The sequence below is a fragment of the Narcine bancroftii genome, chromosome 7 (genome assembly GCF_036971445.1).
Source record: "Narcine bancroftii isolate sNarBan1 chromosome 7, sNarBan1.hap1, whole genome shotgun sequence".
Classification (NCBI taxonomy): Eukaryota; Metazoa; Chordata; class Chondrichthyes; order Torpediniformes; family Narcinidae; genus Narcine; species Narcine bancroftii.
Window position 1 is genome coordinate 176,407,553 of NC_091475.1, and position 26,260 is coordinate 176,433,812.

General features: G+C 39.2%; 1 protein-coding gene and 1 long non-coding RNA gene across 5 annotated transcripts in view; one reads left to right on the forward strand and one right to left on the reverse strand.

Annotated features, from left to right (window-relative positions):
* LOC138739429 (uncharacterized) overlaps window positions 1–26,260 on the forward strand; it is a 112,696-nt gene that overhangs the window by 47,934 nt on the left and 38,502 nt on the right. The gene's annotated exons all lie outside the window — the stretch shown is intronic.
* On the reverse strand, window positions 8,422–10,305 carry amer2 (APC membrane recruitment protein 2). Its single transcript, XM_069892330.1, has one exon. The coding sequence runs from the start codon at window positions 10,303–10,305 to the stop codon at window positions 8,422–8,424; it is 1,884 nt and encodes a 627-aa protein (XP_069748431.1).

The window sequence follows — 26,260 nt, forward strand, 5'->3', positions numbered from 1 at the left end:
CCATGAATTTTACTAGGGTATGTTTTATTTTTGGCACTGTCAAACCATTTATATACTATCCAATAACCTTATCTGAAGCTGGGGAGTGAATGTTATCACCTTCCGTGATAGCCTGTTCTATACATTCAATAATTTGCTACATCTCCCTTATCACATTTGACTAAGAAAACCCCATCAATCTCAGACTGTTCATCCAGCGTCCACAGCCTTTTGGAGGAAATGCTTGCCACATACATTCAATGTGAATATATGTTTCTTCATTTCACTGTAATTTTAGGATAATGCTCTTCTATTTCTCAGGGGAAATAATTTTTCTGCACCTTATCAAATCTGTTCATCATTAGATTACCAAAAAAACTTCTAAATGCAGGGTAGGAAAACTAAGATTATGAAATAATCATTTAACCTTTCTTTAGTTGTGGTATCATTCTGCAAATTGAATCACGTCAGCCCATAGCCAACATACCTTAATGAAAATTCAGTGATAGTTTCCATGATAATCTAAACTTGGCATTACCAAAGCTTTAAACAACCATAACCACCATTTTGGCACATTTTATTTGACACCTTTGAGATACAAGCAAGATGCCAAAAGGTTTTAAAAAATTATTTTCCACGTGAGTCAGCTTTATCATATCCATGGACATATAACCCCTTTGCCCTTCCACAACTTCTAGATTTTTAACATTAAGGTGGCAGTCATATTTTTTCTTTCTGGATTTAATATTTGATGACCTCACTTGTCTACTTAAAATATAATCTGTCATATGTTGAGATAACCTAACCCGCCCAATTCCCTTTTCAACTGCAGGTTGGTGTTACAAATACTTTCAATAGTATCTGATGATAGAGAGACAAAAGATGTCGCTGTAATAGAGTTAGCAGGAAAACAGTGGAGAGATTGATGTGAAACTCAAACCTGAAGCTATGTCATTCATTTATTCTGTGACTACATTGTGCATAAAAATTAAATGCCAAGCCTTCATTCTTAAAAGAAAAACCCAAGTACAGTAGTTCTAAGCTGAACAAGACCCAAATCAAATTGTTTTTTTATAATAAAAGTTTTCAGTGGAGATGAGAAGCAGATTTCAGAGGTTGTAGTAGATTAAAGCTTCATTCCAATTGAACACACAGACTGGCGGTGCAATGTGATGTAAGTACAATCATTCTGATTTAATGTTAATTTGAGGTTTAACTATCCATATATACATATATGCATTAAATATGTTATTCAAAGAAAATCATGGCATTTCTTTCAGCTGCCTCCTAAACAACCTTTCTGCAACCACAATAACCAAAACTAGGTTAAGTGATTATCCTCCTTAATGCTGTTTATGGCATCATACTATATATATAATGTAATTATTGCAGATGCCTTTGTTAAAATAGCTGCTATCTTTCACAGTAATTAATTGAGATATTTCTGAGAGATGTAATAAAGCATTGTAGCATTATACAATTATAGGACTATCATTTTAATTGTATTTTTGACTCAAGCTGTCCATTGAAGCCACAATCTGATCCAATCAATACAACATAAGAACAAAGGTGTTCAAATCCATCACTTATGATGACTCACGGAGGCCAATCACTCTTTTAAGCCTATTCTGACTCTCAGGGGAGCAATTCCATTTGTCCCATTCCCTCCTTCCTTATAAACCAATGTTTTGCAACTTATTCTTCCTCACTCATTCGAATCAATTTCCGTTTGATTGTTTTTGATATTAAATTTCACTAAACTTAACCTACCAGCACAACTGAAGAATGTGGGAGAAAACTGAAGCACCAGGAGGAAGCTCAAATAATCACAGAGAGAGTAGCAAACTCTGCTTTGAAAGCGCCAAAGGTCAGGATGGGTCCTAGGGTATGATTCTGAGGCAGCAGTATTAACCATTGCCAACTTTGCTACTCCTAAATTTCAAAAGAATTGCCGTTAAAAATAAACTTTCTGTTAATTCATCAATTAATGTTTAGAGATGTTAAATCAATAAAATGATAATTTTAGAAGCAGGTTACAAAATATCTGATTGAATTGTCAAAGATCAAATAACCCCAATTTTAATTATTCCTGATACAACTACTTACTTAATGAACAATATTGGGTGAATCAGTCAAACAACCTCAGCAAGCAATATTATAAAGTATTCCATCCCAAAGATCAAGGTTATCCACTAAATTACTCAAAAATATTTTGATATATTTGATCCTTGCTCTTATAAGAATCAGTAGGCACCTTATATGCAAATTGTAGTTTAATATTAATTTTATTTGATATTATCTTTCTCTCTCTCTCAAAGATAACATATAATATCTAATAATATTCAAACTAAATATTAAATTACAATCACAGCATCTACAGACTTTTTCTTTAACTTGTAAATTGTAGAAACAAGCAGGTGAACTGTTCCTCTGCCTCTCATTGCATTTATATGACATTGTCTCCTCTTAGATGTGTCTCACTGCTCTACCAATCCTTCTTTCATTCCTTTTTCGGAGGGAAGGTAATATGATTTAACAATTAATAATTTTTTAAAGAATTGATCATTTTAAAATATTTTCAAGGCAGAGCACATAAGATGGAGAGACTGCAGATGCCATAAACTGAAGCAAAAGACAAACTACTGAAGGAAAAGAGCAAGCCAAACAGCATCAGTGAAAGCAAAGGGGCAGTCAATGTTATCTCAAGTAGATGTAGGGTCTTGACCCAAATCATCAATTATCCCTTGGAGACAAACAGGAGACTACAGATGCCAGAATCATAAGATATTTAGCAGGCCAAGCAGCATCAGTAGAAGAAAAGGAATGGTCAACATGTCAAACCAAAGCTTGACAAAGTCTTGAGAAAGAGCTTTGGATTGAAATGTCACCCATTTTTTTCTCCCATTGATACTGCTTAACCACTGAGTACCTCCAGCAGTCGGTGATACATTATCTTAAGACCCTAAGGGATAGGAGCCTTTTGGCCCATTGAGTCTGCTCCACCATTCATACATCATGCTTGATGTATTCTTCCATTTTCCCAGCCTTTTTCTGATAACCTTTGACACCCTAGAACCTCTGTTTAAATCTACCTGATTACTTGGCCACCTGTGATAATGAATTCTACAAGTTGAATAAATCTCTCACATCTCTGATCCAAAGGTACATACTTTTATTCTGTGCCCTCTAATCCGAGTCTCTCCCACTACTGGAAACATCTTCTCCATGTCCATTCTATCGATCCCATTCAATATTTGGAATACTTCAATGAGATCCCCCTTTAAACTCTAACAAGTACAGGCTCAGAGCCGTCAAACACTTCACATACATTAACCCTCTAAATCCTTGGATCATTCACATAAACCTTCAATGCCAGGAAGTAGATATAAGTATTTCTAAGGAAGTAGAGATAGGGAGTGCCGAACTGTTCACAATACTCCAAATATGGTCTGACCAATGCCTTAAAAAGCCTCATCATTTCATATTTGCTTTTACAGTCTAGTCCTGTCAAAATTAATGCTAACATTATATTTGCCTTCCTCACTACCACACAATCTGCAAGATAACATTTAGGGAGTCTTCCTTTGAACCTTAGCATTCTAAATTTTCTCCCCATTAGAAAATAGTCCATTTTTTTATTCCTTCTATGGAAGTACATGACCATGCACTTCCCTACCTTATATTCCATCTGCTATTTCTTTGCCCATTTTCCCCTCTGGAGACTCTCTGCTTCCTCAAAACTACCCATCCGATTTCATATCCTATATCATCCACTAACTTGGCCACAAAGCCATCATTTCTGTCTCCTAAATCATTTACATACAACATCAAAAGTAGAGGACCCAACACTGACCCCTGCAGAACACCACTTGTAACTGGCAGCCAGTCAGAAAAGGCCCTCTTTATTTCTATTCTTTGCCTTCTGCCAATCAGCCAATCTTCTATCCACATTCGTACATTTCCCATAATACCATACACTCTATCTTATTAGCAGCCTCATGTGTGACACCTCAAAAAAGGCCTTCTGAAAATCAAAATAAACAATAACCACTCATTGGTTCCTCAAAGAATTCGAACAGGTTTATCAAGTGAGATCTCCCCACCTCATCCTTAATAATGGACTCCAGAATCTTGCCTGCTTCTGAAGTTAGGCTAATCGACCAAAAGTTTCCCATCTTTTGCCTCTCCCTCTTCCTAAAGAACATCTGACATTTGCAATTTTCCAGTCTTCTGGAACCATTACCAACTAGTGATTGTTGAAAGATCGCTACTAATAGCCTGGATTAGAGAATGCGTCTTCGGAGCAAAGAAGGATGAGAGGGACTTTATAGAGGTCTACAAGATTATGAGAGGCATAATCAGGGTAGACAGCTGGCATCTTTTTTCCAGGTGAGAGTAGCAACACCAGAGGTGAGGTGAAGTGAGGAATGTTTAGTGGAGAAGTCAGGGGTAAGATAGTAGTGGGTGTCTGGAATGCATTGATTGGGGGTGGGGGGAGGGGTGGTGGAAGCTGGTACAATAGGGTCATTTAAAAGACTCAGGCAGGAACATGGATGCAAGAAAAATAGAGGATTATGGTTGTGAGTTTGTTGAGTAGGCTTATATGTCGGCATAACATCCTGGGTCGAAGGACCTGTACTGTGATGCAATGTTCTATGTTCTAATGTGTTCGCAATCTCTTCACATACCTCTTTAATAGGAGTACTTCATTCGGTCCAGATGACATCCACTTTCAGCCCCTTCAGTTTCCCAAGTGTCTTCTCCTTAGTAATAATGACTACCTTCACTTCTGCCCCCTGACTCTTGAATTTCTGGCATGTCACTGGTGAAGACCAACTCAAAATAACTAGCCAGTTTATTACTATTTCTTTGTTCCCTATTGCTACCTTTCAAGCATCATTTACTGTGGTCTGATGCCTCATTTCTTCCATATATATTATTTTTAAACTTTTGGTATTCTTTTATGTTATTGGCAAGCCTATTTCATATTTTCTCTCCTTATGATCTCCTTATTGTTTTTTTAGTTCCCTTTTGTTACTTTTGAAAATCTACACAATCCTCTGGCTTCCCATTAATTTTTGCAATACTATATGCTCTTTCCTTTGCTTTTATGTTGTTTTTAACTTCCCTTATCAGCCATGGTTGCCTGACCATCTCTTACAATGCTTCTTCTTTGGGATGAATCTATCTTGTGAATTATCCCCTGAAATTCCTGCCAATGCACCATCTTTTCTGCTGGCGTTCCCTTCCTATCCACTTTGGCCAAATGCTCTCTCATCCCACTGCAATTACCTTTATTTATATCACTGACACATTTGACTTTTGGTTCTTCCTCTTAAACTGCAGAATGAATTTTAACACTACTTTCAAAGGGTTCTTTTACCTTAAACTCCCTAATCAAGTCCAGATCATTGCCCCACACCAAATCTAGAATGGTCTTTTCTCTTATGGACTCAATCCCAAACTGCTCTAAAAAGGCATCTTATAAGCATTCCATAAATTCCTTTTCCTGAGATCAGCACCAACCTGATTTTTCCCATCTCCACCATAACATTCCATTTCTTACTGCCTTCTCTAACTCCTGTTGTAATTTGGACCCAAAATCCTGGCTGCTATTAGAAGCCTGTATGGAACTCCCAACAGGATATTTTATCCTTGCAGTTTCTAAACTCTACCCACAAGAATTCAACATCCTCTCATCCTATCTTGCTAAGGATTTCACTTTAACGCCCCTCTGCCCTCTTGCCTGTCTTGCCCATAGGATGTATATCATAAGACCATAAGATATAAGAGCAGAAGCAGGCCATTTGGCCTGTCGAGTTCACTCTGCCATTCCATCATGAGCTGATCCATTCTCCCACTCAGTCCCAATCCCCTGCCATTTTCCCATAACTTTTGATACCCTGGCCTATCAACCTCTGCCTTAAATACACTCAAAGACCTGGCCTCCACAGCCACCCATGGAAGCAAATTCCAGAGGTCCCCTGCTCTCTGGCTAAAGAAATTCCTCCACTTATCAGTTTTAAATGGGTACCCTTCAATCCTGAACTTGTACTCTCTTTTTCTATACTTCCCTACCAGGGCAAACAACTTTGCCACATCTACTCAGTCAAAATGCTTCAACAAGGTCCCCCCTCGTCTTCTGAACACCAAGGTGTACAGTCCAAAAGCCATCAAACATTCCTCATTTGCAAATCCATTCATTCCAGGAATCATTCTTGTGAATGATTCTTGTATCCTTGGGTATTTAACTCTCAGCTATGATCCTCCATCAGTATGCCTATAACATTGTACTTACCAATTTCTAACTGCACTTTCAGCTCATCTATGTTGTTTTGTACACTGCATGCACTCAAATGCAGCACCCTCCTTACATTTGTCCCTCTGTTGCCCAAATTTCAATTCTTACCTTTTTTCAAAACTTTCTGTCCTTTTTTTTAATTCTGAAGTCTTCAATGACCTGCTTTGTGTTCTCCTATCCTTTAGTTTTATCTATATGAATTCAAAACCACTTTTCCTACAACAGTCTTTGAGCCACACGTTTAACTTCCTAATCTTATCAACCCTGTGCTAATTTGCACATGGCTCAGGTAGCAATCCAGAGATTATTAAGGTTTTTAGTCCTTTCTCTTTGTCTCCAGAAATGCTGCTTGACCTGCAGAATCCCTCCTGCAATTTGTCTTTCATGCTATGATGGCCCACTAAATAGATGGTTAATGAACAGTCTGACCATTTTATTCACCATTATTTTGAAAAGGAAGCTCAATACTATGATAAATAACAATTCTGGTGATAATAATTTGTTATTTGTCTTTAATGTAATGTATTTAATGTAGATACTTAACTCAATGTAATTTATCAACATTATACTTCTGTTCATTTTTAACTGTGAAATAGCAGTATTTCTTCTTCACCCCCTACTTTTAAACATTTTTGTTCTATCTTAATATATATTTTCTTACTCTGTTCAGAATTTTCTTTTTTTCTGTTTTAAATGTACAAGCGTATTTTTTTAGAGAAAGTAACCTAGAATATCAAAGGCACTGTGTATAATTTTGAGGTGCATCCAGAATGATGAAATACCTAAAACTACACTTCCATTAATAGAGTCTTCTTCCACTTCTTCCTCCCAAGATATACTAAGGACCTTTAGTGATATTGCAACAACACAACGTTAAAATCCTCTTCATCAGAAATCTGCTTAGTTACCCAGTGGGTATCTGCAGTGTTAGTGTAATGGAAATGAGGTCTGAGGCCCAATATGAGGTGAGTCTCAAACCACATAATTACAGCATAGCTGGGGATTATTTCTATTGGAACATATTTGTTAAAACAAGCAATTGAGAAATTTGTTGCCTACAAAAAAAGAATCTACAACCAGTTGCTCTTGACACAGTAGTACAAAAATGTACAATATACTATACACTTTTATCTACTGTTCCTAAATAGACTATTCTCCAGCACAATCACTGTTTCAAATAAAGGCAACACCAAAGTATTTTGGTAAATATAAAAACTGTAAATCATGTGACTGCAACAAAATGTTTCTATGGACTTAAAGCAACAATTATATAGAATCTTCTGTAGGAATGCAAGTTACATACACTCTAATATATCCCTGTTTGCGGTGAGAGAATTTGCTGTGCTGTATTTTAAGTTATTTATCACTCCACTTGCTAAATTTTGTCCTATTCACATGCAGAAAATAAGATATTCAAAAAACTGATATAGTGAAAACTCAAAATACACATTATGAACACTTGAAAATACCTCCCCTCCCATCACCTTGCAAAAGAATATTTAAGGGATTATTCTGCAAATTCGATTTGAATGGCTTCACTGCGATGAAAGCACAAGCTGGTCCTGATTGCATAATCATTCCCTTATTGCAGTTATATAACCACCTTACACATCAGTTTCCTTCTTCCCTAGCTGTAGATCACAAGCATCCAATATTTGAACAGAATTTGGTCCTAGAATAGATGACAATTATCGTGTAGACTGTAAAAATAGCAATTAATGACCAATCTTTGAATAATATTGTCCTTACATACCAGTACAGGAAGGAAAGTTGCAACACAGACCCTAGTGCTCATCAAAGAAAATACGATTCTGTAAACATGGTTTTACAAATATATTTTGTATTTTTTCACAATCATCTTTGTTCATATCTGTTATTCTGTTAAAATTTGGTTGGTAATTTTTTTCCCATTTAGGAGCAATAAAAATTATGTGTTGAATCTATGCTTCATAAAGCTTTGAATTAATTTCCTTTTGTAGGCACAGTTCAATTACGTTGTAAGATCTTGCTCCTGGGAAATGGTTAATGTCTTGTTGCACAGTGTGATCAGTTGGGTGCAAACAGAATCTCGACCAGTTGTGCTTTCTTCTGGATTAGTATAAAATGCTGATTTAAATTTTGCCATGAAAGTTTTTCCAAAGCTATTTTTTTGTACTTCCCTTGTTTGTTGAGATTTTTGCACTTGTCCCAGTGATGACTTTATTATTAGGTCTAGAAATTGAGGACTTGGCAATAGGGATTTTGGTTCTTGCTGGCTCACATCCTACTAACCTTTGAACCGTTTGAGGCCAATAAATATGGCTTGCTTCCCCTTGACGTACAGTAAAAGTGGTCTTGTGCCTGGGAATGGCAGATACATTCTTGTCCTTGGAGATTGTAGTAATGTTGGATACTGATATATCAGCTTGTGGAGACTGTGTTTTTGGTTCTGAAACAGAACACATTTCTTCATCTGAGACAATACTTGTCAGGCTTTCTTCTGGATCTGTAATCAGATCATACAGGGCATCACCGCTGTAACTGTCTCTTGGAATACTTGCTCTGGTAGCAAGAGTTTGCCCACTTTCATCTTCATGCCCAGGGGTTGTGGAGTCCCAGTATCCCTCATCACTATTTGGAACACTTTCTTGATGATCACATTTTGTGGTCATTGGTTTTTCATCATCATTCTTACTTATGGAAATATCATTCAAATTCAGTTGCTTATCTAATTTACTGCCTCCTACTTGATCAAAACAAGTTTCATCACCCAAACCCAATAATTGTGTTTGATTAGTTCCAATGTCTTCTTGCTTCTCTTTAAGAGGCTCAGCTATTGGTTGAGGAGAGTCCCAAAATTCTTGCAGATATTCATCATCAACCTCATCGGGACTTGCCATTTCCTCTCCTCCCCCTTGATAGCTTAAAATACTTGTGCTTTTTCTTCCACCAGCCTTTCCCCTTTCTGCAATAGCTCCACCTTCACAGGCATTTGCATCTTCATCCTGGTCAACAATAATATCCCCACAGCCTGTGAGTGAATCAAAGCTCTTTAAAGATGTAACATCAGAAAACATGATGCAAATTCGATCAATTGATTGTTCTGCAAGTGGATCATTATTGGGTTCACCAGGTTTTGCATTTTCAGAAAGATGGTAAGGTGTGGATTCATTTGCTGAAGCACATTCTTCTTGTGTATCCTGCCTCACACCAAGTAAATTTTCATCCTGCGTATCCTCCAACTCTTCTAATCCTTTTTCATTAGATTGATGGCTCAATGATTGGTTATCAATTGCAACATTCTCCACATATTGATATAGTTCTGCAAAGGATGTCTTACCCGTTGCTTGTTCCAGATCTTCAGTGAAAACATACTCATTATCATCATGTATTTCACAAGAGAGGTTATCTTGCATTTCTATTCCAGGACTTTCAGACCTAAGGTTAGATTTTTGTGCTTCTTCTTTAACACATTCCAAGCTTGCAGTCAAAGAACCAGGTAACGTAATAAAGTCAGGGATTTCCCGGTGCCCAAGCATTTCGTCTCTATTGACTTTGTCCTTTTTATGCCATCTCATGCTGCTGAACAAGCCTTTTAAACCTTTCTTTTGTCTGTTGTAACTCTTTTCCTTTATCTGGTCAGAGTTTGAATACATTGTCTCCCCCTTGCAATTTTCTAATTTACTATTCCTTTTTAGTAAAGAAAAGAAACTGTGGGACTTGGCAATGGACCCACAACCACCAGCAGCAAAGCTCATACTACTGACTATATTTGCACTGGAATCATTATCTAATTGATAATTGCTCAAAGAGTCTTCCTTCTTGTTCAGTTCTAATCCCATATCAGCAATTCCATCGTGTGTTTTGCTTCGGACAAGCCCCGTTTTCAAGGAGCTTTGCCCATCCCCTTTGTTTTTCATACTGAAGATATTAGGCATTGTGCCTCCTGATTTTCTTCTCCCAAATAATTTAAATGCTGTCCTACTTATCTTGCCAGATTGCTGTTCAGAAGCCGAAATTTCATTGCGTTCACAATGCAAGTCCATGACTGCCACGATCTTGCTCTTGTCGTTTTCCCGCAGACCTTTGCAGCTGCCTGATGCTCGTTTTCCCACTTGCAGCCTCAGTGCTGCTCAAATTTAACTCCATGGCAACCAAGAGGATAAGCAGCTTTCGTCATATGTGGACGAGAGCCAGTCTACTGTCGGCTTCAGTAAATTAACCTGAATTTCTGAAAAGCGCTGGTAATCAGCAATCACTCAAAAAAAACCTTCAAGTAATTTTTCTATTTTTTATTAATGCAGATAATTGTATGTTCTCAAAGGACATAATGAATGAACGGTTTGACACATTTTAATAATAAATATATAGCAACACCTCAGTATAAATGCTAAAGGGAAAACAGACATTAAATGATTTACACAGGGCAATTTGACAATATTTTGAGTTGAGGCAGTGTGAAAATTGTCAGAGTTTGTATATCTTACAGTTAACTGGTGGTTAACTTTGGAATGATTTATTGGGATGAATGAGCATGTGAGAAGTTAGAACCCTCCCCAATGGCCAAAATATAACAAAGGAAACAACAGGAAGCCAAAGAAGAAAGAAACAACAAAAATTAAAACCCATCAATTCTGAATGAACCAATTATTAGTCACGAGAAAAAGAACGATTGTTTTCAGTGGTTCCATTAATTTGTATAATATTAATATAACCTTTGAAAAATAGTTTACATTTAACTTTGGGCGACATTGTGGAACAATTAAAAAGATAGAAAGTTAGGCTGTATAGCTAATAAAATTGAGTGTAAAGTTTTTGCCTATAAATTCTGGTCAGCCCAACACAATACTAATAACACGTGCATATATAAAGATGCAAGGAAGAACAAGGAGAGATTAACACCTCTGCAAAAGAGTAATCTCAGGGAGAAATAGAGAAGCTGAAGCTGCAGACCAGGAAAATAAATGTTTGGAGGAAAGTTGTCATTGTTTATATAAGATACATTTTCATCAGTTATTATGGAACATATTAATTCTTTTGAATAATTTTCCAAGCACAAGAACAAAATATCAAGTCCTTCACAGTAACTGATAGCTGCAGCAGAAAACTTGTACTCCCTTGGGTATGTTCTTCAAAGTTTGAAATGCCCAATATTTTGTTGTGTACTTTTAATTCATTGTAAAGATCTCATAAGTATTTAACCCTGGGTATCTTAAATCTTGTTTGGTATCTGAAGCCACAACTCTCAGTAAATAGATAATGTTAAGATGTAGTTATTGAGCAAAGTGAATTATTTTGGTTGGAAGAATAATGAGACAAGATGCTAATTAAGATATTGCATATTTATGGAATTTAATGCTTATATTGCTTTTCAAGATTAACTGTGGACATACATTTGTAAATTAGAAGAAATTCCCCCTCTGTATTTATTCAGCTGAGGAAAATCACTGAGGAAAGCTACTGAAGAGCTTGAAATAAAATCTCAAAAAAAGATGTCAAAGATAATTTTCCAAGTGTTGGAGGAATTCAGCAGGTGAGGAAGTATTCATGGAAAGCAATAAGTAGTTGATGTTTTGGGTCAAAACGGACGGTGGAAGGGGAGGAGAACTGGGTGATAGGTAAATACAAGTGGGAGAGGGAAGGGGCAGAGGACTGTGAGAGATGCACTCTGATGGGAGGAAAGAAGGGAAGATGGTGGGGGCTGGAGGAAGGAAGGTGTAGGTGACAGGGAAGTAAGGAGGTTGAGGGAGGGGATAGAAGGAAAAGAAAAGGAAAAATGGGGCCAGAGAAATAAGAGAATGGGGAGAGAAAGGGGGGGGGGGGGGCTACCATAAATTGGAGGTTAATATTGATGCCATCTGGCTAAGATATATTGGCAAATGATACTTGAAGGACTAACGGTGAAAATGCAATGGCAATCATTTAAAGATAGCTTGGATGAAATGCAACAATTGTACATCTCAGTTTAGAAAGAGAATAAATCAAGGAAGGTAGTGCTTCCTGTGGCTAACAAGGGAAATCAGGGAGAGTATCAAATCCAAAGAAGCAGCATATAAATTAGCCAGAAACAAAACAGTATTTCTGAGGACTGGGAGAAATTCAGAGCTCCATCCTCAACATTCATTGGAGCGCTTTCATCCCTAACGTCGAAGTACTCGAGATGGCAGAGGTCGACAGCATCGAGTCCACGCTGCTGAAGATCCAGCTGCGCTGGGTGGGTCACGTCTCCAGAATGGAGGACCATCACCTTCCCAAGATCGTGTTATATGGCGAGCTCTCCACTGGCCACCGTGACAGAGGTGCACCAAAGAAAAGGTACAAGGACTGCCTAAAGAAATCTCTTGGTGCCTGCCACATTGACCACCGCCAGTGGGCTGATATCGCCTCAAACCGTGCATCTTGGCGCCTCACAGTTTGGCGGGCAGCAACCTCCTTTGAAGAAGACCGCAGAGCCCACCTCACTGACAAAAGGCAAAGGAGGAAAAACCCAACACCCAACCCCAACCAACCAATTTTCCCCTGCAACCGCTGCAACCGTATCTGCCTGTCCCGCATTGGACTTGTCAGCCACAAACGAGCCTGCAGCTGACGTGGACATTTACCCCCTCCATAAATCTTCGTCCGCGAAGCCAAGCCAAAGAAAGATATGGCTTTGGAGATGGTCCAGAGGAGGTTTACGAGATTGATCCCTGGGATGAAGGGGTTGACATGATGAAAGATTAAATCGTCTAGGATTGTATTCGCTCGAGTTCAGAAGAATGAGAGGAGATCTTATAGAAACATATAGGATTATGAAGGGTATGGATAGGATAGATGTAGGAAGGTTTTTTGAGCTGGCCGGGGAAACTAAAACGAGAGGACACAGTCTCAAGATTCGGGGGAGTAGATTTAGGATAGAGATGAGGAAAAATAGTTTTTCCCAGAGAGCAGTGAATGTTTGGAATTCTCTAACCAGGGAAGTGGTTGAGGCTGCTTCATTAAACATATTTAAAATTCGGATAGATAAAGTTTTACATGATAGAGAAATTAGGGGATATGGGGAGAAGGCAGGTAGGTGGAGTTAGGTCATAAATTAGATCAGCCATGATCTTATTGAATGGTGGAGCAGGCTTGATGGGCCATTTTTGGCCTACTCCTGTTCCTACTTCCTATGTTCAACAGAGGAGGACAAAGGGATTAATTAGGAAAGGTAAAATGGATTATGAGGGAAAGCTGGACATTAAAAAATGACTGTAAAAACTTTTATAGATATGTAAAGAGAAAGAGATTAGGTAAGACAAATGTGGGTCCATTACAGTCAGAAATAGGTGAATTGATCATGGGGAGCAAGGACATGGCAAACCAATTGAATAACTACTTTAGTTCTTTCTTCACTAAGGAAAACATAAATAATCTTCAGGAAATAGTAGGGGACCAAGGATCTAATATAAGGGAAGGAATGAAGGAAATAAATGTAAGTCAAGAGGTTTTGTTAGGTAAATTGAAGGGATTAAAAGCAGATAAATCTCCAGGGCTGAATAGTCTGCATCCAAGAGTGCTTAAGGAAGTAGCCCATGAAATAATGGATGCATTAGTGATAATTTTTCAAAACTCTTTAGATTCTGGATTAGTTCCTGAGGATTGGAGGGTGGCAAACGTAACCCCACTTTTTAAAAAGGGAGAGAGAGAGAGAGAAAATGGGAAACTATAGCCTGACATTGGTAGTGGGGAAAATGCTAGAGTCAGTTATTAAAGATGAGATTACAGCACAGCTATGATCAAAATGAATGGTGGTGTAGGTTTTAAGGGCCAAATGGCCTACTCCTGCACCTATTTTCTATGTTTCTATATTTCTATTTGGTTAGAGACTGTCAAAACAAAATACAAAATGCTGTTCCTCCATTTTACATGTGACCTCATCCTAGCAATACATTAGACCATGGACAATCAAGTCAAGTCAGCGTGAGAATAAATTCCCCTCTCCCATCCTCCCTACCTGCAGGTCACCTAACCTTCATCCTCCAGCCCCAGACCTTCCCTTCCTCCTATTGGAATGCATTTTTCTCAGCCTTCTGCCCCTCTATCTATTTATCTTTTTCAGGACACCTCATAACATCAAGATTTCAAATTTCAAGGAGCCTTTCAGAATACTCCTAAAATATTTTCTCTATTCTTCTGGGAATTTCTTCCCAAACAGGAGTAGATTACTTATTTTGGAAGGCTGCTGTCAGTTAATCAAGCATTACTTAAGGGAACTAGCTGGATATGATTATGTAGAGACAGTGTTCGTGTTACCTCTTCATTGCTTTGAGGTGCCTATTACAGGTTGTTCATGTCTGAAACAGGCAGGTTGGGATTCAGTATTCTTCATAATAAAAATGGTGCTCGTTTTGACCCCTTAGTCTTCAATGCACCTTTTCTTAGTCAGTTGATAGATGGAATGCATACCTCAAGTTCTGGGGGTGGGGGTGGGGGGGGGGGGAAATATCTGTGACCTCTATGGAGAAGACAGTGAGGATCCTAATGATGAGCTTCCTTCATGGATCCCCATGTAATTATCATAATCAGACATCCCTTTTGTTAAAGGTTACTATGAGGGAAGAGGGAAACTAGGTATTGAATACATGACAGAAGTACTTCTCTGCCTTATTTTATATCCTAAGAAGGGATTTTTATCTATTACAAAGGTTTACTTCTTCTCATTTTTCCCCATTGTTTATTCACTTGCCTCCTGGTTGGGGTTATAATGACAAGTGTGCTGTGGAAAGATGACTAAGTTAAAGCTAGTGTCTGGTTGATGAGATAATTGAGGTGCTCCTACCAGCAAATGATCACCGACTGACCATCATGAACTCTTCTCCATCTTATCCTTTAGCCAGTGGAGTCTTTGAGTCAAAGATATCCTTGACAGCTGCAAGAATCCAGAAGCTCCAACAACATACCTGCACTCTTTCCGCTTGCTAATTGCTTCTTTCTTTTTGAGGTTTATTTTTGGTTGGATCTTGCTCTTTAAATACCTACGGATATGCTGTTTTTTCTCTTTAAGATTCATTGATGTTTCCAGTCTAACAATATTTTGAATTTACAATTAATTCATGGTTCAACCTCATCAAATAGATAGCTGATATGTTTACAAATAATTACACTCTTAGATGAAAGCAGAAATTCTGAAACAAAGATACCATGACACAGTTGAACTTTATACATTATGAAGTCCAATCTCAGCAAAAATGTATTAGATGAACGCAGACATGAAATAGATTATGACTAGATTACACTAGATTTCAGCAGTTCTGAATTGAGAATAAAGGATAAATTGGCCAAATTCCCCACAGATAGAAAATACATATGAATGGGCTTCCAGCAAAGGAAAAATCAGTTGAGCGGTGATGTTTTCTATGCTTCTGTAACCTGTGCACATTCTATTGTTCAGATTGCAGAGAAACAGGAGGCACTTTGATGAGGAATTAGATAATTGCTGGAATTTGTGATTGCACAATGCAACCCCCATTTTTAGCAGTTAACAAATATAAAGTTCCAAGAATATTCAGAGTTCATTTGTGGTGTTTCATTTCCTTGTGATGCTCTACTGAAAGATTATTTGTGGTCAAGATTTGCAAAGCAAAAATAAAATGATCTCACAGAATATTTCTGATAAATGAAAAAACTGAATAATAGTGCATCAGGAGAGTTCATTTATCCCTGTGTCATTAAAAGAAATAACCAATGAGTTCCATTGCACTGCCTTTTCCCCCATAGCCCTTCAAATGATTTCTGTTCAAATTTAAACCTTGCTCTCCTTTGAATCCCACCACACATTCCAGTAGTGCATTTTAGATCATAACTCACTACATTAAAAAAATGCCTGTACATCTTTTGAAACTTCTGTTCTATGTGGGTTTCACTAGCAAAATCATTGTTTATTGCCTTTGCATAACTGTCCTTTGCAGCTATGTTGTGCAGGGCACATCTCTAGGATGGAGGATCATCGCCTGCCCAAGAATGTGCTGTATGGTGAACTCTCCACTGGCCATCGTGGCAGAAGGGCTCCAAAGGTGATGGTTGCTTTCCTCAAATAACTGTGAATTGTGACCTGCCATTCCATGAACTGAAGCTGCTCCCATCCTATTCATGGGAAGGAAATTCCAGGATGTTGGCCCACTGAAATATTTCCAAGCTAGGAAGATATTTTATTGGAGAGGAATGTGCAGATATGTCAATGACCTTGACAAAATGGGTTGCAAAATTGGAGGTGGAATTTAATGCAGGCAAGGGTGATGTGCTGGATGATGGAAGGACAAATCAGAGTAGGGCTTACATGATAAATTGTAGTGAACTGGGGAGTACAGTACAACAGAGGGATTTTGGAATACAGATACACAAGTCCCTGAAAGTGGCATCGCAGGTCAATAGGGTAATAAAAAGAGCTTTTCACATATTGCCCTTCATAAATCAAATGATTGAGTACAGGATTTAGGATGTCATGTTGACGTTGTAGAAGACATTGGTGAGGCAAATTTGGAGTACTGTGTGCACTTTTGGCCACCTACCTACAGAAAATAAATCAATAAGATTGAAAGATTGCAGCCAAGTTATAGGGAAAGTTTATTCCTTGCTGCATCAGAGATGAGGGTAGATTTGATACAAAATTATGAGGGGTATAGATAGACATAAATACAGACTTTTTTTCACTGAGGTTGAGTGCGACAAGAACTAAAGAACATAGATTTATGGCGAAAGGTAAAATGCTTAAAGGAACATTAGGGAGAACCTTCACTTAGAAGGTGGTAAGATGTGGAACAAGCAGCCAGTGTAGATAGTGTTTGTGTGTTTGATTACAACATTTAAGAAAAAATTTGGATAGGTACATGGAAGGGATGAGTTTGAAGAGCTGTGGGCTTGGAGCAAGACAATGATACTAGTGAAAAAAAATAGTTTGGCACAGACTAGATGTTAAGTAAATTAATAAACAATAAGAAGAAATTAAATTATAAGGGAATTTAATTTATCATGTAAATATGATAAATAATTACAGTTGCAGCTGGTGCAAAAAAATGTAGAGATAGATCTTTAGCCCTGTAGTAGAGCCCTTTATATCCTCGTCATCGAGGTCTTCTGTGGCCCTTTGGAGCATCACGCTGAAGAGAGTTGGCGCGAGGTCGCAGCCTATTGAGAAGGGCTCTGAGATGTTGTTGTTGTGTCTGACTTGCCACGTTGATCGTCATGCAGCTGGATGACCAAGCTGAGGAACTGTGGGGGGTATACCAGTCGTTCCATGATTTGCTATAAACCTTTCCTGCTCACAGTGTTGAACGCCTTTGTAAGGTCAACAAACATCACTTACAGTCCCTCATTCTGTTCCTTACACTTCTCTTGGAACTGCCCGAGAACAATTACCACGATAGTGTCTACATCTGATACCACACCAATGGCAGCCTGTTCAATCTGAGGTGACTACAATCCCACACCAAGACATTGAAGCAACTTATTCGAGAGCTTCTCTTTGTTGATGATGCTGCCCTTGTTTCCTAAACAGAGACAGCCTTGCAGCATGTAATGTCCTGCTTTGAGAAGGCTGCTGAGGTCTTCAGACTGGAAGTCAGCTTGAGGAAGCCTGCACCCCAGGAAGAATACCACCCTCCCCGCATTATAATCGGCAAGACTGATTTGAAGACAATCCAACCTAGGATGTACCATCTCGTCAGATTCCAAGATCAATAAAGAGGTTAGCAACAGACTGGCAAAGGCAAACAGCACATTCATCAGGCTGTACAAAAGAGTCTGGAACAACAAGCATCTGAAAAAAGGCACAAAGATCAATATCTACAGAGATGTTGTACTGACCACCCTCCTGGATGGCACCGAGTCATGGGTCATCTACTATCAGCACCTACAATTCCTTGAGTGCTTCCACCAGTGCTGCCTTCACACCATCCTCAACATCCACTGGAGTGACTCCATCACCAATATTGAAGTCCTCAAACAGGCGGAGGTTACCAGCATTGAGACCTTGCAGTTGAAGATGCAGCTATGTTGTGCAGGGCACATCTCTAGGATGGAGGATCATCGCCTGCCCAAGAATGTGCTGTATGGTGAACTCTCCACTGGCCATCGTGGCAGAAGGGCTCCAAAAAAAGGTACAAGAACTCTCTGAAGAAATCTCTTGATGCCTGTCACATTGACCATGACCAGTAATCTTCTCTAGCCTCTGATCGTGTGGCTTGGCGACACACCATTCATCAGTCTGTCTCCTTCTTTGAGAACACACACAGGGACAAAACAAGATGGAGGAAAAACCGTGGCACAGCAGCACCAAACCTGGAACAGAATTTCCCTTGCAGCCACTGTGGCTGGGCATGTCTATCCTGCTTTGGCCTTGTCAGCCACCAGTGAGCCTGCAGCAGATGTGGACAGCCCCCTTCCTAAATCTTTGTTCATGATGTCAAGCCATGAGTGCCCTGGTTTGGGAAGAACAGGAACATTCAAGGCCATGGTAGCAGTTCGAAAAAAACTTCTTGAACCTAGAGGTCCCAGACCTCAGGTTTCTGTACTCTCTGCCTGAAGGTGGAGTGAAAGAAACCATGGCCAGTGTGACAGAGATTTTATATGATACTGGTGACTTTTTTGAAGTGGCATCTCAATGAACACGAGGCGCAGTATAGCTATGAGAATTTAGGTGGGAGTGGGTGTGGAAAAGATGTTGGCTTTTGCTGACTTTAACCTTTTGTACCTTCTGCCTGACAATAGAACCAAGAAGAGAACATTTTGAGGGTGTTGGGGATCGTTCATGATGTTGGCTGCCTCCTTGAGGCAGCAGCTCATACAGACATTTTCAATATATGGGAGATCAATACCAATGATAGACTTGTCAAGGTTAGCCACTCTCTCCAGACTTCTACATTCCTGAGATTGGGAGTTTCCAAACAAGGCTGTGATGCAATCAGTCAATATACCTTCCACCTCTTACAGTAGAAGTATTTAATAATGTGACAAATATCCTCAGAATCCTTAAATAGTAAATACATTGGTGTGACTTCTTCAGTTATTTTGATGTACTGGCAGGAGAGGTTCTCTGATATGGTAATGCCCAGGAACTAACCATTTCTACTGCTGTCCCATTAATAAAGACAGGTGAATGGTCCCTTAGTCGCCCCTTCCAAAAATCAACTGGAATGGGAAGTGAATGAAAGGAACAGGAGAAATCATCCATTGTTAATTTTGTGGATAATAGCCATAGTACACAATGGTGGAAAGGGTGTCAATCAGAGGGCTGTTTCATCTTAGAAGATGTGGAACTTCTTGAACATTGCTGCAGTTGCAATCATCCAGGCATGAATAGAATTCTATTAAATTCAAAATTAGTACCTTGCAAAGGGTGGAAAGATTTCAGAAACTTGAGAATTATTTAGTAAGCCCTGAGACTTTCTTTTAACAATCAGTATAATCTACATCAGTCAATAACAAAATCTCACTTTTCTCCCAATTAACTTTATAACCTGATATTGCACCGCATTGTTTTAATCTTTCATTTAGCAATTTTAAAGAATTTTGGGGTTCTGTTAAATAAATCAAAACATCATCAGCCAATAAATTGATCTTGTATTCCTCAGATTTCACTTTAATAACTTTGATATTGTTACCTTGTCTTATCAATTGAGCCAAAGGTTCAATACCTAATGTGAACAGTGCCGGAGACAAAGGGCAACCTTGCCTAGTAAATCTTTCTAATAAAAAAGATGATATTTGGCCATTCGTCACCACTCTGGCAGAAGGGTTTCTATATAAAAAGCCCTGAGACTTTCAGGTCATTGATGCCAACTGAACACACCCATGACATTGCCATTCAGGAAGAGGGAAGCAAGCAGACCTGCTTGTGACATGAAGTTTACTTCAAGGTCTCTTATTGTTGTGTATTTAGCAGACCACAGAACACACAGTACACGGGATGTGGTGTTTATTTACTACTTTAATGTGAAACTAAAATGGTGGATTCTGATACACAGTATATATGAGTAATGACATCGTCACGTACGACGTACATTCACCCTCCCCCCCAAAATGCAAAATACTAAACTATAGGTTGGGGAACTCAACTCAGTTAGGGATAGGCTATAATGGTATTAACTGCTCAGTCATGGAATATGGTCTTTCAGTCTTTCTGGTAGATGTCTTTCTCTTTTGGACCATCTTAGAGAAGTTTTCATTCCTGGAGAATCTGGTAAAGACTGAGAACTTTGTCTTTGATGAACTCTTTTTGGATGCAGCAAAGTGTCCAGGACTACAAGATGGGCTGCTTTGGCTTAGTGGAGAGCCACTTGTGTCTTGTTGTGGAGTCAGTTAGCAGTTTGGTTGCGGTGGTGTTTCCTATTGTGGAATCACTTGGGGAGTGTTGACCACCCCTGGTATTGATCTGAGATATCTTCCTCATACACGGGTGAGGTGATTGGTTCAACTACAGTTCTCAGTTGATCTATGTATCATTTTTAGATTTTGTCACCCACCAGCACAGTATAGGAACAAGAGCTCAATTTCTTCAGAATTACTCCTCTCACCCATGGGTCTTTGTGCTCTCGGTAATCATGTATCAAGATGGGCTCACTCACTTTCAGACTTCAGGTAAACTTACTGGAAGTGTTTGATCGTTCCAAACAAAGGCCGATGTTTGGATAGACTGTGGAAAGTTTTGTTCTTAAGTAACACCCAAACATTAGTTCTGCCAGAATATGTTTGGTGGAAGAATGTGGTGTACTCCGGTAGGTTAGTAGAAAATCGGCACTTTTGTGATTCCAAGATACGTTTATGTCTTTTGTTATTTTCATGGCTTTTTTGAATGTTTGCATGAATTGTTCTGCTTCTCCATTGCTGCTTGGAAGATAGGGGGGCAGAAAGAATGTATCGAATGTGGTTATTGTGTAGGAACACTTTGAAGGCTTCTGCCACAAATTGTGGGGCATTATCGGAAACAAGTTCCATGAGCAATCCATTTGTGCCAAGTATACTTCGAAGTCTTTCAATTGTTTGGTCTGTTGTCGTCTTCCTCATTTGGGTTACTACTGGCCATTTTGAGTGTGTATCAATCACAATGAGGACATTTTCTCCCATAAATTGGCCCACAAATTGATATGAATCCTATGCCAGGGTCATGTTGGCCATTTTCATGGTTTCGCTTCTGCTTGTGGGGCCTTGGGTTGCATCTCCTGACCAGTGCAACATCTCCTTACTGTTGGTGTCTATGGCAGGCCACCAGACATGCATTCGGGTTAGTGCCTTTATTCGAATCATCCCGGGATAGTTATTGTAGAGTTTAGACAGTAGGACATTTTGCCACTTGGGGGGAAATAGTTGTTCTGGTTCCCCATAATAAACATCCTTCTTCGACCTAATGGTGTTTGGAGTAATAGGGCTTTAGCTCTTCCGCTATAACCTCTGCTTCTGGCCACCCATTTAATGTAAAGAATAGGACTCTTGATAGTGTAATCTCCTTTTGTATCTCTTTACTGATCATTTTTGCTGTGATAGGTAGTCTATGAAGTTGTTCTTTATTCAGGCCGTCCATTTAATAGTTTTATCTTTTTGTTCAGTTTCTTTGAGAGGCAAACGAGAGAGGGCATCAGCATGGTTGTTTTGTCTTGCTGGTTTATGTTTCAAATCCTAATCGTATGCGATGAGTAGCATGGCCCATCTTTGAATTTGTGTTGCTGCCAGTATTGGTATTCCTTTTTAGGGCCCAGTATTAAAGTCAATGCTTTGTTATCTGTCACCAAAGTAAATTTTCTACCATATAAATACTGATGGAATCGTTTGACCCTAAACACTATGGCAAGTCCTTCTTTTTCCAGTTGCGCGTAATTACGTTAGGAGTCAGTCAATGACCGAGAGACATAGGCAACTTGTTGTTCTCTTTTATCTTTTATCTGTGACAAGACTGCTCCTAACCCTACTGGAGAGGCATCTACTGCCAAGCTGATTTTGCGGTGTCGATAATAGTGGACCAGAACATTGTTGTTTGATGTTAACAGCTTTTTCCAATTGGTCCACAATGTTGCTGTTCTCCTTATTCCAGTATCATGTTTGATTTTTTTTTAAACAGTTGGTTCAGTGGGCTGCATAGTCTTGGCATGTTGGGGATGTGCTTTTGGTAGTGGTTCACTAAGCCTAAGAATGATTGTAATTCGGTCCAGTTTGATGGGTAGGATGCATTGTGGACTGCCTCTGTACTCTTTGGGTCAATTTGTACCCCCTTGCTGCTGATGGTAAACCCGAGAAGTCACTGAAGATGCCATGAAATCACATTTCTCCTTGCATAGGCAGACATTGGCTAAGTTGACCAAATGTTTGGAGTCATCTTGACCTGTAATTATGATGTCGTCGAGATAGCAGCCTCCAATAATACCCTGTAATCGTATGTCCATGGCTGCTTGAAATATTGCTGGTGTTGCTGATATTCCATTGGGCATTTGAGTATAGATGAATAACCCCCGGTGAGTATTGATAGCTACCTACTGTTTGGAGTTGGCATCTAGTTCAATTTGCTGGTAGACTTGTAATAAGTCAAGTTTAGTGAATTTCTTTCCTCCGTTTAAGGCTTGGAAGAGCTCTTCTTCCCTGGGCATAGGGTGTTCGGGTATTTCCAATGCTTGGTTAATGGTAACCTTGTAATCTCTACAAATGTGAATTTCTCCATTGGGTTTTCTTACTGGCACAATGGGCAACGCCCATTTGCTGTATTGGATCTTCTCTAGGATTACTTCATTTTCTGTTGAGTTCGGCTTCAATCTTTTCTTTGATTGGTAAAGGTATGGTTCTGGGTATGCAAAATTTTGGTTCAGCACTTGGTTAGAGGTGCAGCTTTGCCTCCACATCTTGGATTTTTCCCAAGCCTTTCTCAAAAATGAAGTGGTGTTTTTTAAGAACTTTGTCTAGTTCCAGATTTTTTTTACTCTATGCGTGGAAGTTCATTATCGATCCAATTTCCATCCAGTTCAGTTGAATGTGGGATAGCCAGTTTTTTTCCAAAGAGGGGTAATTTCTTCATTGTTTCTTCCTTGTATGCCACTAATACATTGCATTTCACGAACACTTTGATTTCTTCCCCTGTGATGGTCTTTAATGTCGTGCCAGCTTTGTATATAAGTTTTGGGATGAGTTGTTGTTTTAGTTTTAATGATATCAGGTGTCCATGTGAATGACATCCAGTTCCATGTGAAGAGGTTTGCCATTAATTTTCACTTGGATGTAACATCCTTCTTTTCCATCCTTTAATTCATGAATATGCAGGATGGTTCCTGCATTGTCTTCTGTGTTGTCTGTTTCGGTGTTGGGGCTTTCTTCTTTTTCATCCACTGCTTTAATTCTGGAGGATTGTTCCTCTGTTGATCTCTTCTTGATATATTTCTTATCCTTATTGTGTGGGTATATAGCTTTGATATGCCCCTCTTTGTTGCATAGATGACATTTAGATCTTTTGAAATAGCAGGTATCAGGCGTTAAGTTGCTTTTCCCACAGCAGTAGTATTCTTGGCGCAAAACTTTGTTTCCTAAGCGGAAACTTTGCTCATCATTAAGGCATTGCCTTGGCCAATGTCTGCATTCTTATCAGCCATCTCAGAGCCAAAGCAGTTTCATATGCTGTATTAAGTGTTAAATCTCTTTGATTTAGTAGTTTTTGTCTACTAATCCCATCACTAAGTGCATCGTTTAAGAAATTATCAAATTCATGTTGAGCCAGTTTATGTAATTCTGCCAAGAATTCACTTACAGATTCACTTGTTTGCTGTTTACGGTAATAAAGCTTTTGTCTTCCTGCTATCACTGGTGGTCTGGGGCTAAGATGTGCCCCTACACATAAATCAGCACAACTTTTGGCACCAGGTAATGCAGGAGACAACAAAGACTTCAGCAACTGGTATGTTTTACTTCCTAGAAGGCTCAGAAATAGCAATTTTTTTCTGACTAAGGGGTGGGGTGTCGGTAATATTATTGGCCACACAGTAATGATCAAAACGTTCCACATAGTCATACCAGTTTTCTTCCAAATCCTCGAATTTCCCAAACTGTGTTTCAGCCATTGTACTGACAATAACCAGTGTGAGTATAAGACAGCTTTAATAAACTAATATGTACACTAAGAGGTCTTGTCTCTCTGCAAGACAAACCTGGAAAGCTAGACTGTAGCTCTGGACTGCTTGATATACAAGGTCACCGGGATGACCCCTGGTGACATAGTGGTGTAACTACATATCACCACAGCCATGTTGAGTCTTCTTTCCCTTGTTCTCTAAGAGAAATTTTGTGCATACTCCCTGTTATTTCCTTTTTAAGATCATCAGTCCCTGACTGGAGTTCCCTCCCAGGGGGTCCGTCTCGATCCTGGTCGCCAATCTGTTGTGTATTTAGCAGACCACACAACACACAGCACACGGGATGTGATGTTGATTTATGACTTTAATGTGAAACTAAAATGGTGGATTCTGATACACAATATATATGAGTAATTATGTCATCACATACAATGTGATGATGTAATACATAACACCTACAAGCTAGCAATTTTATTAACTTACTAGTCAAATCCATAGCATTTCTGTTATGCTACAGAATATCCAACCACTGACTGACTCTACTGTGGCTTCTCCAAAAGTTGATGAAGGCATCTGAGAACTTTGATCAAATTTCTCCCTAACCTTTCAAAGAGGATAACCCCAGACTTTTAAGATCCCTCCACATGACCACATTCCTGGTACCTTAATCTTAAACTTATTGGTTTCCCTCACTGAGGTCACAAATGCTTTTCCAAAAAAAAGTTCAAAGTTCAAATTTAATGTCAGAGTGGATACATGAGATCACATACAATCCTGAAATTCTTTTTCCTGCAGGCCCAGCAGAGTTTCTGATTAGCAGTAACTGTAAACCATACTCAAGAAAAAAATTATGTATACAAACAAAGAAAAAATATAAACAAATTGGGCAAATACAGAAAAACATTTAGTTATAAATGCAATGTCTCTGATTGAGTGTTGTATAGGAGTCAGTTGGTTGAGGGGTAGCAACTATTCCTGAACCTGGTGGTACGGGTCCTGTGGCACCTGATGGCAGCAACACAAACAGAGCTTGTTCTGAGTGGTGTGGATCCTTAATTGCTGGTGCTCTACCACAGCAGCATTCCCTGTAGATAGGCTCCATGACAGGGAGAGTTTTGGGTCTGATGTACTGGGCTGTGTCCACTACCTTTTGCAGGGATTTCCTCTCATAGCGTGTTTCTGACCCATGCCAGGCTGTGATACAGCCCATCAGAACACTTTCCACTACACATCTGTGGCAGTTGCCACAGTTTCTGATGACATATCAAACCTCCTCAAACTACTAAAGAATTTGAGGTACTGACGTGCTTTCTTCACGATGGCATTACCATATTGGGTTCAGGAAAGCTCCTCCGAGATAGTGACTCCCAGGAATTTAAATTTGCTCACCCCCTCCATCTCTACGCCTGCATTGATCACTGTGATCGCTTGACCTCTAGTTTTCCTTTCCTAAAGTCCACAATCATCACCTTCATCTTGGTGTGAGAGGTTGTTGTGAGTACACTATTCGGCCAAGTTTCCAATCTCTATCCTATATATTGACTCATCACCCCTTTTTATACAGCCCACTACCATGATATCATCAACAAATTTGTATATGATGTTGTACCAAGCCACACAGTCATAGGTGTAAAGCAAGTAGAGCAGGGGACTCAGTATGCAACTCTGTTGTGCTCCGATTGTGGAGATGTTCTATCTTGGAAATTCACACTGATCGGGGTCTGGAGGTGAGGGAATCCAGGATCCAATTTCACAGTGGATATTGGAGTTTGCTGATTAGTTTTGAGGGGATGATGATGTTAAATGCCAAATTGCTGTCAATAAAGAGCATCCTGAGGTTTGCACCTTTGCTGTCCAGGTGTTCCAGGGGTTTGTTTTGTATTGCCATTGAGATGGCATCTGCTGTAGACCTACTGCTGCGATGGGCATATTGGAACAGATC

Excerpts from the sequence above, each read along its gene's own strand:
- amer2 (XM_069892330.1), bottom strand. The coding sequence starts at position 10,305 with ATGGACTTGCATTGTGAACGCAATGAAATTTCGGCTTCTGAACAGCAA.